Here is a 14,786-nt window from a genome sequence, read left to right on the forward strand (position 1 = left end):
GGGAGCTTCTTGTTTTAGTCTCTGTCTGTAGGCTGGAAGCAACAAAATGGAGTCGTGGTCAGCTTTTCCGAAAGGAGGGCGGGGGAGGGCCTTATATGCATCGCGGAAGTTAGAATAACAATGATCCAGGGTTTTACCAACCCTGGTTGCGCAATTTAGGGAGTCTTGTTTTCAGATTAGCCTTGTTAAAATCCCCAGCTACAATGAATGCAGCCTCAGGATATGTGGTTTCCAGTTTGCCTAGAGTCAAATAAAGTTTGTTTAGGGCCATCGATGTGTCTGCTTGTGGGGGAATATATACGGCTGTGATTATAATCGAAGAGAATTCCCTTGGTAGATAATGCGGTCGACATTTGGTTCAATAAAAATACATAAGGATGACTCAGAATATGCTATTTTGTTCTTCTGAAATAGGCTACATTTTCTACATATCATAATGTTTCTTCAGACCTGCCTTAAATAAATAATGGATTTATTGTTATAGTGTAGGCTATATTAAATGGTTTTATTAGACTTAAAAAAAAAAAAGTAAATGTTCCAAAGGTCTGCATCAGTGGCTTGTTGGTGATGCGTGGGAAGCCCAGAGATGCTCGGCGTGTTTATGTTTATTAACAGTCAATTACCGTGAGACCGACAGTTACCGGCTGACACAATTTCATGACCACCACAGCCCTAACCAGGGTTGAAAAAGGGTAGCCTATAATGTCTGTGTAATGTGTTTGGTGTACAAGGGATTTACCATTGTTCTTTCAGAGATGATTGTATTGACTTCAATGACGGAAAGGGATTGAACGATGGAAAGTGAACTTGCCCACTTAAGTTGCCGACTACGCCAATAAGTATTTACATGTAATTGAGGATGTAACATCCGTCGCATCATTTGCATGGCAGGGTATCACAACAGAACAACAGGTTGGTATTCCTGTGATATCCAAGGTCTATGGAAGTGCCTTGGCTCTCACAATGTGTTTGTGTTTATAAATAGCCTACAGGTCATACTAATAATACTGCCACTTAGATTTATTAGGCTCACATGGACTTTTTACAATATGTTACACAAGAAAACAGACAGGTTTTATAGCATGTCATCTGTTGTGTTTTTACTTCTACTCTTCTTCTCTGCTATGCGTATGCTCCACTTTTCCTCTTTCTGTCCCCCTCCCTCCTCTGGCCCTTTCCAGCTTGCTCCCTCCCTCCCCTCCCTCTCTTACCTTACCCTCTCACTTTCTTTCTCTTTCTGTCATTTCCAGGTTGCCACTTGGTCACTGCAGACACTATGGTGAGTTTAATCAGGAGAGTTGTTGCATGGACATTGATGTGAGCTTATATCTGCAGGCTTTCAATGTTTCTATTTTAAGGAAGTGTTCTTTTAGCTTTTCTCCAAAGTTTCTCCTATAATTGTGGGAACATGATAGTTGTTGTATGTTATTGCATGATAAAAGGTCTGCTTCTTCTTGCTCTGCATTTTTATTACATTTTAGAAGTTGTTTCAATAGTTTTTGCAGTATTTAGCATGCAAATGCAATTGAGTGCAACATGTATGTGTTGAAATACAAGTTAGACATTTTATATTTAACAGTAATGCCTGTGAGGGAATCGCTGATCAGTGGGGAATGAAAGAGACTAAGACAGGGTGGCAGACCCTGAAGGACTAGGTGTAACGGAGCGAGGCTGCTGAGAGAATGAGAGGAATAGAGAGAGATTGGAGGGAAACAGCTGCGACTGTTAATCTCGGGAACCGTTACAGTTCTGCCTGTTGTCTGTGTGTGAGAGAAAGTGTCTGAGGGTCTGTGCGTATCGTGTTAAATTTAGAGTGTCAAGTTTGATTTACATAGGTTACAGTGCAAGTAATGCTGAGCGAGAGGTGGGGCTGTATTTTCTACGGTGCCAATAAGTATTTATAGTTTCATTGAATGTCTTATACAGTATGTGAAACTGAAAACCTTGGCATTCTTTGACAAGATATTACTCTGAGGCAGCAAACTACTGGAGCTCTACAAGTATACGATGGTGGGAATTAAACAGAGTTTATAAACCCTTCAGGTGTCTAGGTCATTAGAAGAGAAATACAAAAATTAAATGTAAATAAACAAATCTGGTGATGGGCAAACAGAGGGAGAGAGGGGTGAAGGAGGAGTGAGGACAAAGAGAGGGTGACGAGAGTTGAAGGAGAGAACAAGTGGACCGTGTGTATTGTTCTCACATGATTGCACACCAAACAATGCCGTTGCTGTGTAGGTGATCGTTTTGCATAACAATGCATGTGGTTTGTTAGTATGTATCGCATCTAATCTGAGCGCCCACACAACCTGGTATTGAAGTAGAGAGAGCCACGAAGACTCTTACAATGCACGTTTAATGATTTAGTCAGCTAACTCAGATTCTAAGATATCATTTTCTGTAAAAAAAAATAAAAAATTAATATCAACTTCAAACAGTTTTTTTTTTCCCCTGTTCAAGAATAAAACTGATTTGATTATCTTAATACCCATATAACCAGAAGAGAGAGCTCTTAGTGTTTTCTGGTCGACATATCAATCAGTCAATGCTTTGGTGGAATAAATGTGTGTTTAAAGTCAATAAATCCATAACTTTGCGTGTGTGTGTGTGTGTGTGTGTGAATGAATGGGTGTGTTTACTACATGGGTTTGATGTACACACACAGCTGCCAGTGGCATGTGTTTAACAGTATCAGTGGCACTCTGACATTCATGTTCCTCTCAGACAGTGTTTGGTAAGACACATTCATGTTTTACATCAAGGAAAAACAGTTAATGGAGGATTTGTAAATGGTTTATAAGTAGTTATTTGTAGATGGTTTATAAATCAGTAGTAAGCTATAATGGCTCATTATTCTGGCTCAGGATCACCATTTTGTCCTCTTTGTCCTCTTTTCTCCCTGAACATCCATCTGTTCCCTCATTTTACAATCCCTTTGATGACCCCTTCTCTTTCTCCGTCTCCATCTCTCAACAGGTATCCTTTTAACATTTATGTTATGTCTCTTCTGACATCCTGTCTCCCACAGCTCTCTCTCAGCTCTCTCCCCACCACCGTTGTCCCCAGCCTCTCCTCTCCAGGAGGATGTGCTACTGGGGGACCGAGGGTATGGTCCTCCAACCAGGAGGTGGCTCTGTTCCAGACCCTGCAAGAGGCTCTGAGGGAGATCGACCTGCCTGAAACACAGGACCTGCCACAGGGTGAGACCCGGGCTACGATCACCCGGCTGAAACGTACAGGATGACGCAGATAGAAATGTACCAGGCTAGAAAGACACTGGACGCTGTTTATTACAATCCCTATGACATGGGAATTGTGGCCGCTCTATGACCTTACCTTTCTATCTGCAACGCTCTGAATGTTTGAACCACCTGAGTTAAGCCCCCAGGCCAGGTGAACCTATCACAAACACTGGATCTTAACCTGCACAGAGTCACCCAGACCAAGTGAGTTTAGTACTATATGTCAATGGGCTACTAGGTGAACAGGTGTGTTTCCGTTTACTCTTACCTGGTCCAAAAACAACCCCTAGGCAAGACCCTAGCCCCTATCTCCTACCCATTTAGTGTTTGCAGAGGGGAAAGGGCCAGAGGACTCTGGGGGTGTAAGCAAAAAGGTTGTGGGTCCTTCAATGAGCTAAGATGACCTTCTGCCATATTTGCTGGCCCCTATATGGTTGTTTTTGGACCTAACTTTTGTATTGGCTAACATTTATTAACTACTTTCTATTACATAGTGAAGGGCTGCACTGATGCATGGGGAATTTGACCTTGCCACTAATGGCTGTTGTACTGTTTTCCTTCTCTTCTAGGTATGAGTCACTCTGAGCTGTGTGTCTGTGTTTTGGGATCCCCCCTCCCCTACCTCTCTCTGCTGTTGGAGGCAGGCCAACGGAGCCCAGGTACGCTAGCAGAATGCAGCCAGACAGGAAACACAACTGATGTGTACAAACAGGCTGTAAATCACTCTGTTATATTTATAATTTGGTACTTTATACCAACCTGTACCAGTTTGTGCTAACCTGTAGATGTCTGACAGTAATTCAATGTGAAAGCATATTTGGCCAGAGCAATAGTTAAAACATACACCCCTCCTTTCAAAGTATGTGCCAAAGTGTTTTCCAAGAGGTCTTCCAAGTGTTCCTTAGTGCCTCCCATAATGGTGTTAGTTTGAACAAGGCTTTCTTCACCATCTATGGACCTTAACTTTGCCTTGCCAGATCGCCAGGAAAAGAAATGTTGGAATGGTAATCCTTTTATGGGATTCATTGGTGTCATTATAAAATAACATAATCACCCCCTAGAGAGAAAAGCTCTGAGTCTAACAGCGATGGCTCTAATTTTAGACTGATGGCCAAAAGGTTGAGGGAAAAGATCACTAGTGCAGGTTGACATTTAATGAGATTGTCACTGCCCTTCATTACTCTATTTATACATAAATAGTAATTATCCTTCCTGCTTTGTCTCTGTTATGACCAATAACAGACTAAAACACTTTACACTTTAGTTGACAGGCTTCTATGACTTTTGACCTTTTCCTATATTTTCATGGAAAGCTGTGACCGGTCAAGAATCTCTCTTCCCTCCCTTCCCCTCTCCTCTCTCTTCCTCTCTCTCTCTCTCTCTCTCTCTCTCTCTTGACCCAATCCAATTTCTCTCGACCACACTTTCCCCATTACCCGCTCCTTCTATCCCTCCGTCTTTCTCTCTCGTTCACCCCTTTCACACACCCCACCCCCCTCGGTCTCTCTCTACCCCACCCATTTCTCTCTTCTTCTGTCTAGGAGATGCTCTCCTGTGTCTTTCTCCTTCCTGGCTCTCTCACTCCTCCCCCTCCCTCCTGGTCCACAAGGCTGTCACCTTTGACTTGGGAGGCCGCACTTTCCTCTCCAACTTCAACCCCCCTCGCAAGGTCACCTACTTCCTGTCATGTGACCCTTGGGCTGAGGAGGAAGTGACCCGGGAGACAGACTGCCCAAGCGGAGGTTCCGGCGCACTGTGTCGATTCTGGGGGGATGTTCTGACCACCAGGGTTCTGCTGCAAAAGGCCAAGATCCACTGCCCCCCGACGCTGGCCTTACTGTTGCCCCCGGGACAGATGGGACTGGAGGAGGGCAGGACAGGAGGGGTGGAGGTGGTGCACCTAGAAAAGGGGGTGGAGGGAGGGATGAACTCCGTACGAAACAAGGTGGACTCTTTCCTGGAGTCTGAGGATATGAAGGGATCTGAGAGTGTATGTCCTGTTTCTTAGAGGATATTTTAGTCAGCCTTTGTGTAACTGTACACAAATCCTCAAGCTTTCCTTTCACTTTGTGTATAGGTGGTGCTCAGGCGCAGTGGTGGGACGTTCGTGGGCGAGGCAACCTCACCCCCTGTCTACCTGTCCAGGAACAACAGGGATGAGGTCTGGGCCAAGGTAGGTTATCTCCTGCCCCAGCTCCTCCCTGGAGAGGCAGTGCTGCTGGAGGCCTACTGCTCCCCACTGAAGCCTGGGCCGCGGGTAGAGGACCGCACCTGGGAACAGTACACCGGTGAGGGCTTTGAGTCTGGGACAGATGGGGGTAGTTCGAGGTTTAAGGACCTTATTTTCATGATTATTTGAATGTGATCCTCACATGACTTGTAAGGACTCTAGTACAATGTGATGTACTACGGCCATTACCACATCCTCTTGGTGTTATCATAGTGAAGTAGTAGTTGTTGTGTGTGTGTGTCAGACTGCAGGCCTCAGGTTCCAGACCTGTCCTTCAGACTGTGTGCCATCGTAAGTCGCTCACCTCTGGACCTGCCTCTCCTCTACAAGGTGAGCGAAAGAGAGAGAGAGAACGAGAGAGAACGAGGTAGGAGAGAGAAATGAAATGTTGACTATGTGCATCACAATTTGTATCGACCCTCAATACTGTAAACTTATAGCGTGTGTGTGTGTGTGTATATATATGTATTAGTGTGTGTGTATAGATAGAGATATATGTGTGTATATATATAGATGTATGTATATGTATGTACGTGTGTATTTACAGAGATATATACATAGCTATATATATATATATATGTATATATATATGTACATATGTATATACAGTGCCTTGCGAAAGTATTCGCCCCCTTGAACTTTGTGACCTTTTGCCACATTTCAGGCTTCAAACATAAAGATATAAAACTGTATTTTTTTGTGAAGAATCAACAACAAGTGGGACACAATCATGAAGTGGAATGACATTTATTGGATATTTCAAACTTTTTTAACAAATCAAAAACTGAAAAATTGGGCGTGCAAAATTATTCAGCCCCTTTACTTTCAGTGCAGCAAACTCTCTCCAGAAGTTCAGTGAGGATCTCTGAATGATCCAATGTTGACCTAAATGACTAATGATGATAAATACAATCCACCTGTGTGTAATCAAGTCTCCGTATAAATGCACCTGCACTGTGATAGTCTCAGAAGTCCGTTAAAAGCGCAGAGAGCATCATGAAGAACAAGGAACACACCAGGCAGGTCCGAGATACTGTTGTGAAGAAGTTTAAAGCCGGATTTGGATACAAAAATATTTCCCAAGCTTTAAACATCCCAAGGAGCACTGTGCAAGCGATAATATTGAAATGGAAGGAGTATCAGACCACTGCAAATCTACCAAGACCTGGCCGTCCCTCTAAACTTTCAGCTCATACAAGGAGAAGACTGATCAGAGATGCAGCCAAGAGGCCCATGATCACTCTGGATGAACTGCAGAGATCTACAGCTGAGGTGGGAGACTCTGTCCATAGGACAACAATCAGTCGTATATTGCACAAATCTGGCCTTTATGGAAGAGTGGCAAGAAGAAAGCCATTTCTTAAAGATATCCATAAAAAGTGTTGTTTAAAGTTTGCCACAAGCCACCTGGGAGACACACCAAACATGTGGAAGAAGGTGCTCTGGTCAGATGAAACCAAAATGTAACTTTTTGGCAACAATGCAAAACGTTATGTTTGGCGTAAAAGCAACACAGCTGAACACACCATCCCCACTGTCAAACATGGTGGTGGCAGCATCATGGTTTGGGCCTGCTTTTCTTCAGCAGGGACAGGGAAGATGGTTAAAATTGATGGGAAGATGGATGGAGCCAAATACAGGACCATTCTGGAAGAAAACCTGATGGAGTCTGCAAAAGACCTGAGACTGGGACGGAGATTTGTCTTCCAACAAGACAATGATCCAAAACATAAAGCAAAATCTACAATGAATGGTTCAAAAATAAACATACCCAGGTGTTAGAATGGCCAAGTCAAAGTCCAGACCTGAATCCAATCGAGAATCTGTGGAAAGAACTGAAAACTGCTGTTCACAAATGCTCTCCATCCAACCTCACTGAGCTCGAGCTGTTTTGCAAGGAGGAATGGGAAAAAATGTCAGTCTCTCGATGTGCAAAACTGATAGAGACATACCCCAAGCGACTTACAGCTGTAATCGCAGCAAAAGGTGGCGCTACAAAGTATTAACTTAAGGGGGCTGAATAATTTTGCACGCCCAATTTTTCAGTTTTTGATTTGTTAAAAAAGTTTGAAATATCCCAAAAATTTCGTTCCACTTCATGATTGTGTCCCACTTGTTGTTGATTCTTCACAAAAAAATACAGTTTTATATCTTTATGTTTGAAGCCTGAAATGTGGCAAAAGGTCGCAAATTTCAAGGGGGCCGAATACTTTCGCAAGGCACTGTATATATGTGTATATATATATATGAATGTATATAGCTCTGTAAATGTCTAACTTGGGAATGTGAGACAAATTCCTTTAAAAGACCATATACATTAACTGCAATGTTTAAAATCCATTACCTTTTCACTAACTTCTCTCTTCTTTCTCTCCCCCTCGCTCTCTATCCCTCTCCCACAGTTGGTGTGTAGAGTGGGTGTGTCCGACACCCCCCTCTCTCACAGCCACTCCCTCTCTCAGTCCTTGGAGACCACCCTATTAGAGTGTGGTTTCACTGACCCTACCATGGCAACTTCTCTCCATCGCTTAGCAACGGACACCGCCCTGTCCTGCCTTCGTGTTGTCATGGAAACAGAGTCAAGCATGTCCGCGGAACTGCGTGGTGGAGAGGGCGCCCAGACCGACATGATAGGTGTGTGTGTGTGTGTTGTCTAACTGCCAAAGCTTTCCCTCTAATGTAGCATGAAGCCGTCTGAGTTGATCTATGACTTGATATAGATTACTGCAGATTGATGTCGAAGCCTCTCTGAAACATAGGTCTACTTATACCATCACAAGTCTCACTCTGTCAACACTCCTATGTCTCCCTGAGCTGCTGTCTGACCCTTCCACTCCCTCTGTCTCTCTCTACCTCCATTCCACTCCATCTCTCTCTACCTCCATTCCACTCCCTCTCTCTCTCTACCTCCATTCCACTCCCTCTCTCTCTCTACCTCCATTCCACTCCCTCTCTCTCTCTACCTCCATTCCACTCCCTCTCTCTCTCTACCTCCATTCCACTCCCTCTCTCTCTCTACCTCCATTCCACTCCCTCTCTCTCTACCTCCATTCCACTCCCTCTCTCTCTACCTCCATTCCACTCCCTCTCTCTCTACCTCCATTCCACTCCCTCTCTCTCTCTACCTCCATTCCACTCCCTCTCTCTCTCTACCTCCATTCCACTCCCTCTCTCTCTACCTCCATTCCACTCCCTCTCTATCTCTACCTCCATTCCACTCCCTCTCTACCTCCATTCCACTCCCTCTCTACCTCCATTCCACTCCCTCTCTCTCTACCTCCATTCCACTCCCTCCCTCTCTCTCTCTCTCTACCTCCATTCCACTCCCTCTCTCGCTCTCTCTACCTCCATTCCACTCCCTCTCGCTCTCTCTCTACCTCTATTCTACTCCCTCTCTCCTAGGCGTAGACCTCCTCTTCACCATGGATGGTTACATCATCAGCCCTGTTGTCCTTGGCCTCCACCCCTCCCTCTGTCTCCGCTCCTCCTTCCCGGATCAAGGGATGGGGCTGGAGGGATGTGACAGTGGGATAGAGGGGTGGAGTAGGGGCACCCTCCTCCTCACCCCCCTCCTCCGCTCCCAGTACTACCTGATGCAGGAGAAGACTGTGCTGGTGGTGGGAGCTGGAGGACACAGTAAGAAGTTCATTTGGGGAGCAGCCAAAAAGTACAAACTCAAGGTGAATGTCTACATGGGGAATGAACTAATGAAAGTGAATAGATTGCCGCAACAGACTTTTCCGCTATTTTAGAAGTGCATTTTACTGCATTGCAAAGTCTGATTAAGTGACACATTAATGGTTACTGGTTAGCCAGTTATGCTAATGTGCTGAACTGACCTCACCAACTCCTTCCCCTCCAATCAGATCCTGCTTGTGGACTGTGACCCCGCCCACTTCGCCTCCCAGCTGGTCGACCACTTCCTGCCCCTGCCAGACCTGCCCGACCACCGCCGTGACGACCAGCACTGCTCCCGCATTTGTGATTGGCTGTTGTCCTCTGGGCTCTGCCCTGATGGCTGCGTGTGTTTCTGGGATGACTGCGTGGTGCTGACGTCTCTGGTCTGTGATAGGCTGGGGCTCAGGGGGCCTCCTCCAGAGGCCATCCGCATCGCGAAGGAGAAGAGCCGCACCCACAGGCACCTTCTGGGCTTACGGAAGTCTACTGGGACTAACCTGACCAGTGTTGAGCAACCCTCCGGTCAGGCGGATGGCCTGGTTGAGTTTAGAGAAGGTGAGAGGAGAGGAAGACAGCAGAATGGTATGGTCAACGGCATGGTGAACATGGAAGGGGATAGTATGAGAGCTATGGCCGATTTTGACAGGGGGGATCTCTTCAATGAGGCAATGGGCAAACCCGACACTACCGCCCCTACCTCTTCATCTGCCTCAGCCTCCTCGTCCTTCTCACTGTCCTTCTGCACTTTCCGGCCCTCCACTCCCCTCCTTTCTCCCTCCCCTTCTTCCTATGCTGTTCCCTGTATCCATGTGGAGAGCGCCCTGGATCTGGAGAAGGCAGCCAGTGGGGGGGAGGAGGGGCCTGGTGGGGCCAGTGTAGGGGTGGTGAGGTTCCCTGCCGTCATGAAGCTGGAGTATGGGGCCGGGGCGGTCGGTGTGAGGAAGGTGGGCTCTCTGGAGGAAAGCCTGGCACACTTTGAGAGGATCGGAGGGGACCTCCGCGAGGAGACAGACTACCCTGGCATTGGCCTGGGCTGGGGCAACGCCATGACCCTCATGGAGTACGTGGGAGGCACAGAGCACGACGTGGATGTGGTCCTGTTTGAGGGGCGACTGGAGGGCGCTTTCGTGTCCGACAATGGCCCCACCCGTGCTCCGGCTTTCACCGAGACGGCCTCCCAGATGCCCTCGGGACTTGCCCCGGACAAGCGTGCTCAGCTGATTCGCGCGGCGCACCACGCCTGCCTGGGCTGCGGCCTGCAAGACGGCGTGTTCAATGTTGAGCTGAAGATGACCGAGGTGGGCCCGAGGCTCATCGAGATCAACGCCCGCATGGGCGGCTTCTACCTGCGCGACTGGATCCAGCAGCTGTACGGCGTGGACATCCTGATGGCCGCCTTCATGGTGTCCTGTGGGGTGCGTCCGTGCCTGCCCTCGGCCACAGCGCTCCCAGCCAGAGGCCACTTTGCTGGGGTGATGGTTGTGGTGTCCCAGCACCTCCAGGCCCTGAGAAGCACAGCCAGCCCTGAGCGCCTGCGAGGGCTGCACCAGGACGGGGCGCTGTGGCTGAACGAGCTGGCTGAGGAGGATGAATTGATCTCTGGGGAGTACGAGGAGCCCTTCTGTAATGTCGGGGTGAGAGACGCCCACAACGCCGCCAACGCTCGCCAGCGCCTCCTCGCCCTCTGCCAGGGGCTAGGCCTGCACTGTCCTCCACGCTACGACCTGGGGTACTTCCTGTCCCACTTCAATTAGACAGGAAGTCAGGTGGGAGAAGCACCTGGGGTTTGTTCAGGAGGGTGCAATGTTTAGATTTTACTCACAAAATAATACAGAAATCGATTCCCTGTTCTACATGACAGAGAAGCATATGTGTTTTAGTCCTGTCTAAATGTTTGTTCCTAACATTGGACCCTTCTGAATAGAACCCATGTTTAGCACGTGTATGCTTTGTGCGGGTGGGGTTTTTGTACTAGGGGCAAGGGTTAGTTTAGTTAGCTTAAAAGGTACATCACAGCAAGAAAAATCACTAATGTTATATCAAAACATATCTCACTACCTTTCAATTTTTCTCACTTAAACTTTAGGGACCATCTCAGGAATACAAGTTTCAAAAAGGTATAATCTTCAGTGATTAGCGAGAATAGGGTATGGGTGTCTTATCTGTCTACCAGGGTTCAGGAAGTGATTTAAGTAAAACAACTGAAAGACGTCTACTTCTCATTTTATTGAGAAGTCATAAAAAAAAAATTGAGGCCCTTGGTTAAATGATTGAATTGGAATGTTGGTTAACTTCCTGAATTGACAGCATTCAATTTGAATTGAACCCAACCCTGCTATCTATTAGGTTGTGGTATCAGCAGTCTACTCTACTGGGTCGTTCCACATAATGAGTGCCTTTTGCATCCCTTAGATATTTTAAGTAGTGCACAAATATTGATTTTAAAAGCCTGTCATATTAAAAGAAGTGCCATTTAAAAGTAATTTCTGAAGATTATTATTTATTTCATGTAATTAGTGATTCATTTTAAGTAAAATACCTGGCTACCAACATTTAGCGGCGATCCAAATGCTGATGACTTACAACGCCCCTCATCACCACAAACGACTTCAATGATGGCAGTCTCATACTAAAGTATGTAGGGAACGACATAGCAGCGGAATCATTTAGTGTGAGTCATCAGGCTACGGAGAAAAAAAACCCGTCCCTGATTTTAAAGTCAACCCTGTTTTTAAATATATTAAACAGATGAGCTGGTTCTATTCTTTCTGGACATTTTCTGGTGTTTTGTTGTGGAAAATGTAGCTGGTTGAGCATGACATGTCAACCATGTTACCCATAGATGCATCTAATGTAATGGGCTTAAAAGAAACACCTGAGTGGCGTTTCTTTCTTTCTGGTCCTGATGGGAAGAAAGAAACTGTCGGGGGAGGTCCTCTTTGGACTGAACCAGTCCAGTAAATGTGGAGGAGTTAAGATGTCGCCGTGTTAACGTCGAAAAGTCTCCATTTCCCTTGAAAAACAGATGCATCCATTTAACCGACCCCGCAAAGGGTGCCCATAGAGAGAGACAATTTAGAATCATTTTTTGGGAATCATTTTTTTTTTTAAGCTTGCATACAATTGCCCCTCCCTGTTGCACACAAGCTTCCATTCCCCCGGTCACAAGGTGATTTATGGCTGATTTTTTTAAGATGAAGTTGTCAACCCTGTTCCTTTTAATAGGCACTTACTTACTATAATTTTTTTTGAGATGGGGATGTTTTTAATTAAGTTGAACATGTGCTCTTTATGACAATCTTAAAATGGATGAAATACGTTTTTTTTTTTTTTTCACTAAGTTGCATTACTCAAAAGGCACCTAATTGGTGGAACGACCCTAATACATTATAATCCAGCCATAGACATTGCTTAATAGCCTGCACACTGAACACTGAACACACAGCAGTCCAGGGTTGGAACGGGTGGGAAGGAAGGAAGAGCAGAAGAAGATGGAAGATTTTGAGGAAGGGGGTTTGAGGAGAGCAGTGCAATAGCTGGAACAGGTGGGCAGGGGTGCTGATTGCGGAACCTTCTAAATCCAGGCTCAGAGGTGATGTCGGCGCGTAAAAACGACTTGGAAAATGTGGAATTCTGGAACTCTGCCTCCCTCATTCTTAGTTAGAGGTCGTGTGAAAGTTCATGTCTAAATTAGCAAGGTTGAGGTGAAAGGTTGTTTCACCCCAAAATAAGTAACTTAAAGAGTACGGAAATTGAGATTTAATTACTCCACATACTCGCACCCATTTTCCCCCGGCTTAGCCCATAAAAGCAGTGTGTTATTTTGTTATGGAAGTCATTTGAGGCAGTTTCACCATTGCAAATGCGTTGACTCCGGAGCAAGACCTCATCTTGGCAGTTAGTGTCTGTGGTGTGGCATTTGCGGTCTGGTGTCAGGTGTACTCAGTAGGCTTGATGACACTGAGATGCCATCCCTCAGTACCCCTCAGACAAGGGTCACAGTAGTCAAAAGGTTAAGGATTTCCTGCTTCTTCTGTTTCTGATTGTTTATGTATTTCTAAGGTAATATTTGGGAATTATATAGTAGCAGACACTTCTGACTTTTCTTCAAAAAAGGAGGTGGGACAGGAAAGTTCAAGAATAAAACAACCGAGCCAGATTACATCACTAAAACCAAAACAAATTTCTAAAAAATCCCCAAATCCAAACATTTGTATTAACTTAATATGTAATATGTGTTCATGTTGTCATGTTTTGTTAATTGCTTTATTTGTTAAGTTTCAATGCATCTGATGATGAATGTGTTATTGATATGTAGCATCACAGATATGAATGTAATGTTTAGATTAACACATTGTTTTACAAATATATGTGTCATAAATCATTTCACCATATGCGAGCAATGGAGAACAAGGCCTTAAAGTTAACACAGATTTAAAGGGATTTTTCTGTTCCTTAGTTATATTGACAAACAATAACTGATGTGGAAATGACTTTTTCTTTAACAAAGTTTTGAATCAAGATCAAGTGTTTTGATCCAGCTACTGTTTTGATTCAAATGTAAATGTACATTTCCTGTGTTATGTCAAATACAATAAACATTCAAATCAACAGACTCTTAACTTTTCTGTTTATTTTATTGAATTTTTTTTTAATGAAATGGATGTATTAATTAAATACATCTGAAAGCAGAGCTTCAATGCACCATGCAAACCCCCTGTAGTCTCAAACCTATTTTCTCTCTCTCTTTCTCACTTTGTGTTAAATGGGGTGATTATACATTTAAGTGAGTCGGGGTTATTTTACTAAGTGAAAGAGAGACTTGTTTTTGCTTGTCGTTTCTTTTCAATAGCCTGGCACAGGTTTGCCAAACCTGTTTTCCACGACTTCTCCCTCTTTCTCTCTCTTAGTAGTGCTTGTTTTGAGTCTTGCTGCTCTCTTAGTAGTCCTGTTGCTAGTAGTGACTGTCGAAACTGGTTCAGTTACACCTCACAAATCACATAAACCTTAGAACAACAAACACAACCTGATCCATTTGTTTTGACTTTTTCTCTCACTCTTTCTCAGTTCTCCACTTCTCTCCATCTTCCCCCTCTGTCTTCCTCCCTATGGCCTGCCTTCCTCCCTCTTTCTCTCTTTGTTGTGCTTGTTTTCAGTCTTCGATGCAGTCCTGTTGCTAGTAGTGACTGTCGGAACTGCTTCCGTTCACAAATCACTTCAGTGCTGAACCTTAGATTTACATTTGTTTGAGTTTTTCTCTCACACCCCCTCCCCCTTTCTTTCTTTTCAGGAAAAAAATCTGAAGTAATTCAAGCCTTTAATGCACCCCCTCCTCCCATTCCTTCTTCTGTTGTCCTCCCTCCTATTTTCCCATCTGTCACCTCCCACACTGTGCCCCCTTTCTATTTCCCACTTTGTTTATCTCGAAGCTGGAAAAGGGTGAATTACATTTGGTTCGATTTTTGATCCCCTCTTTCAAACTTTTCACTTTAGCTTTGTGTGTTATTCTCTGAGCAGTACTACAGCAGTAGTAAGTTTTGTTTTTAGAAATGTTTTTCTCGATTCAAAACAAGCCTGCCAAAATGAACTGCACAGCTTCATGTCATCAGTTTGGTCAGACTTAATTACAGCAGATA

General features: G+C 44.9%; 1 protein-coding gene across 2 annotated transcripts; it reads left to right on the forward strand.

Moving 5' to 3' along the window:
* Positions 1 to 265: 265 nt before the first annotated feature.
* LOC110488634 (carnosine synthase 1-like) lies at positions 266 to 13,766 on the forward strand. Of its 2 annotated transcripts, XM_036942748.1 has the most exons (9): positions 266 to 1,279; positions 3,029 to 3,200; positions 3,812 to 3,901; positions 4,784 to 5,232; positions 5,320 to 5,530; positions 5,717 to 5,802; positions 7,875 to 8,106; positions 8,875 to 9,152; positions 9,339 to 13,766. In XM_036942748.1, the coding sequence occupies exons 1-9, from the start codon at positions 1,277 to 1,279 to the stop codon at positions 10,902 to 10,904; spliced, it is 3,087 nt and encodes a 1,028-aa protein (XP_036798643.1). In that variant the 5' UTR covers positions 266 to 1,276; the 3' UTR covers positions 10,905 to 13,766. The 2 variants fall into 2 exon arrangements, with proteins under 2 accessions (XP_036798643.1, XP_036798644.1); XM_036942749.1 differs by lacking the exon at positions 266 to 1,279 and having other exon boundaries at positions 3,036 to 3,446.
* The last annotated feature ends 1,020 nt before the right edge of the window (positions 13,767 to 14,786 follow it).

Source organism: Oncorhynchus mykiss, chromosome 14, assembly GCF_013265735.2.
Source record: "Oncorhynchus mykiss isolate Arlee chromosome 14, USDA_OmykA_1.1, whole genome shotgun sequence".
Lineage (NCBI taxonomy): Eukaryota > Metazoa > Chordata > Actinopteri > Salmoniformes > Salmonidae > Oncorhynchus > Oncorhynchus mykiss.

What these genes read in the sequence shown, in the direction of transcription:
- LOC110488634 (XM_036942748.1), top strand. An exon ending in ACCTGCCTCTCCTCTACAAG is followed by an intron (nt 5,803 to 7,874) that starts GTGAGCGAAAGA and finishes CCTCTCCCACAG; the next exon opens with TTGGTGTGTAGAGTGGGTGT. An exon ending in CGCCCAGACCGACATGATAG is followed by an intron (nt 8,107 to 8,874) that starts GTGTGTGTGTGT and finishes CCTCTCTCCTAG; the next exon opens with GCGTAGACCTCCTCTTCACC.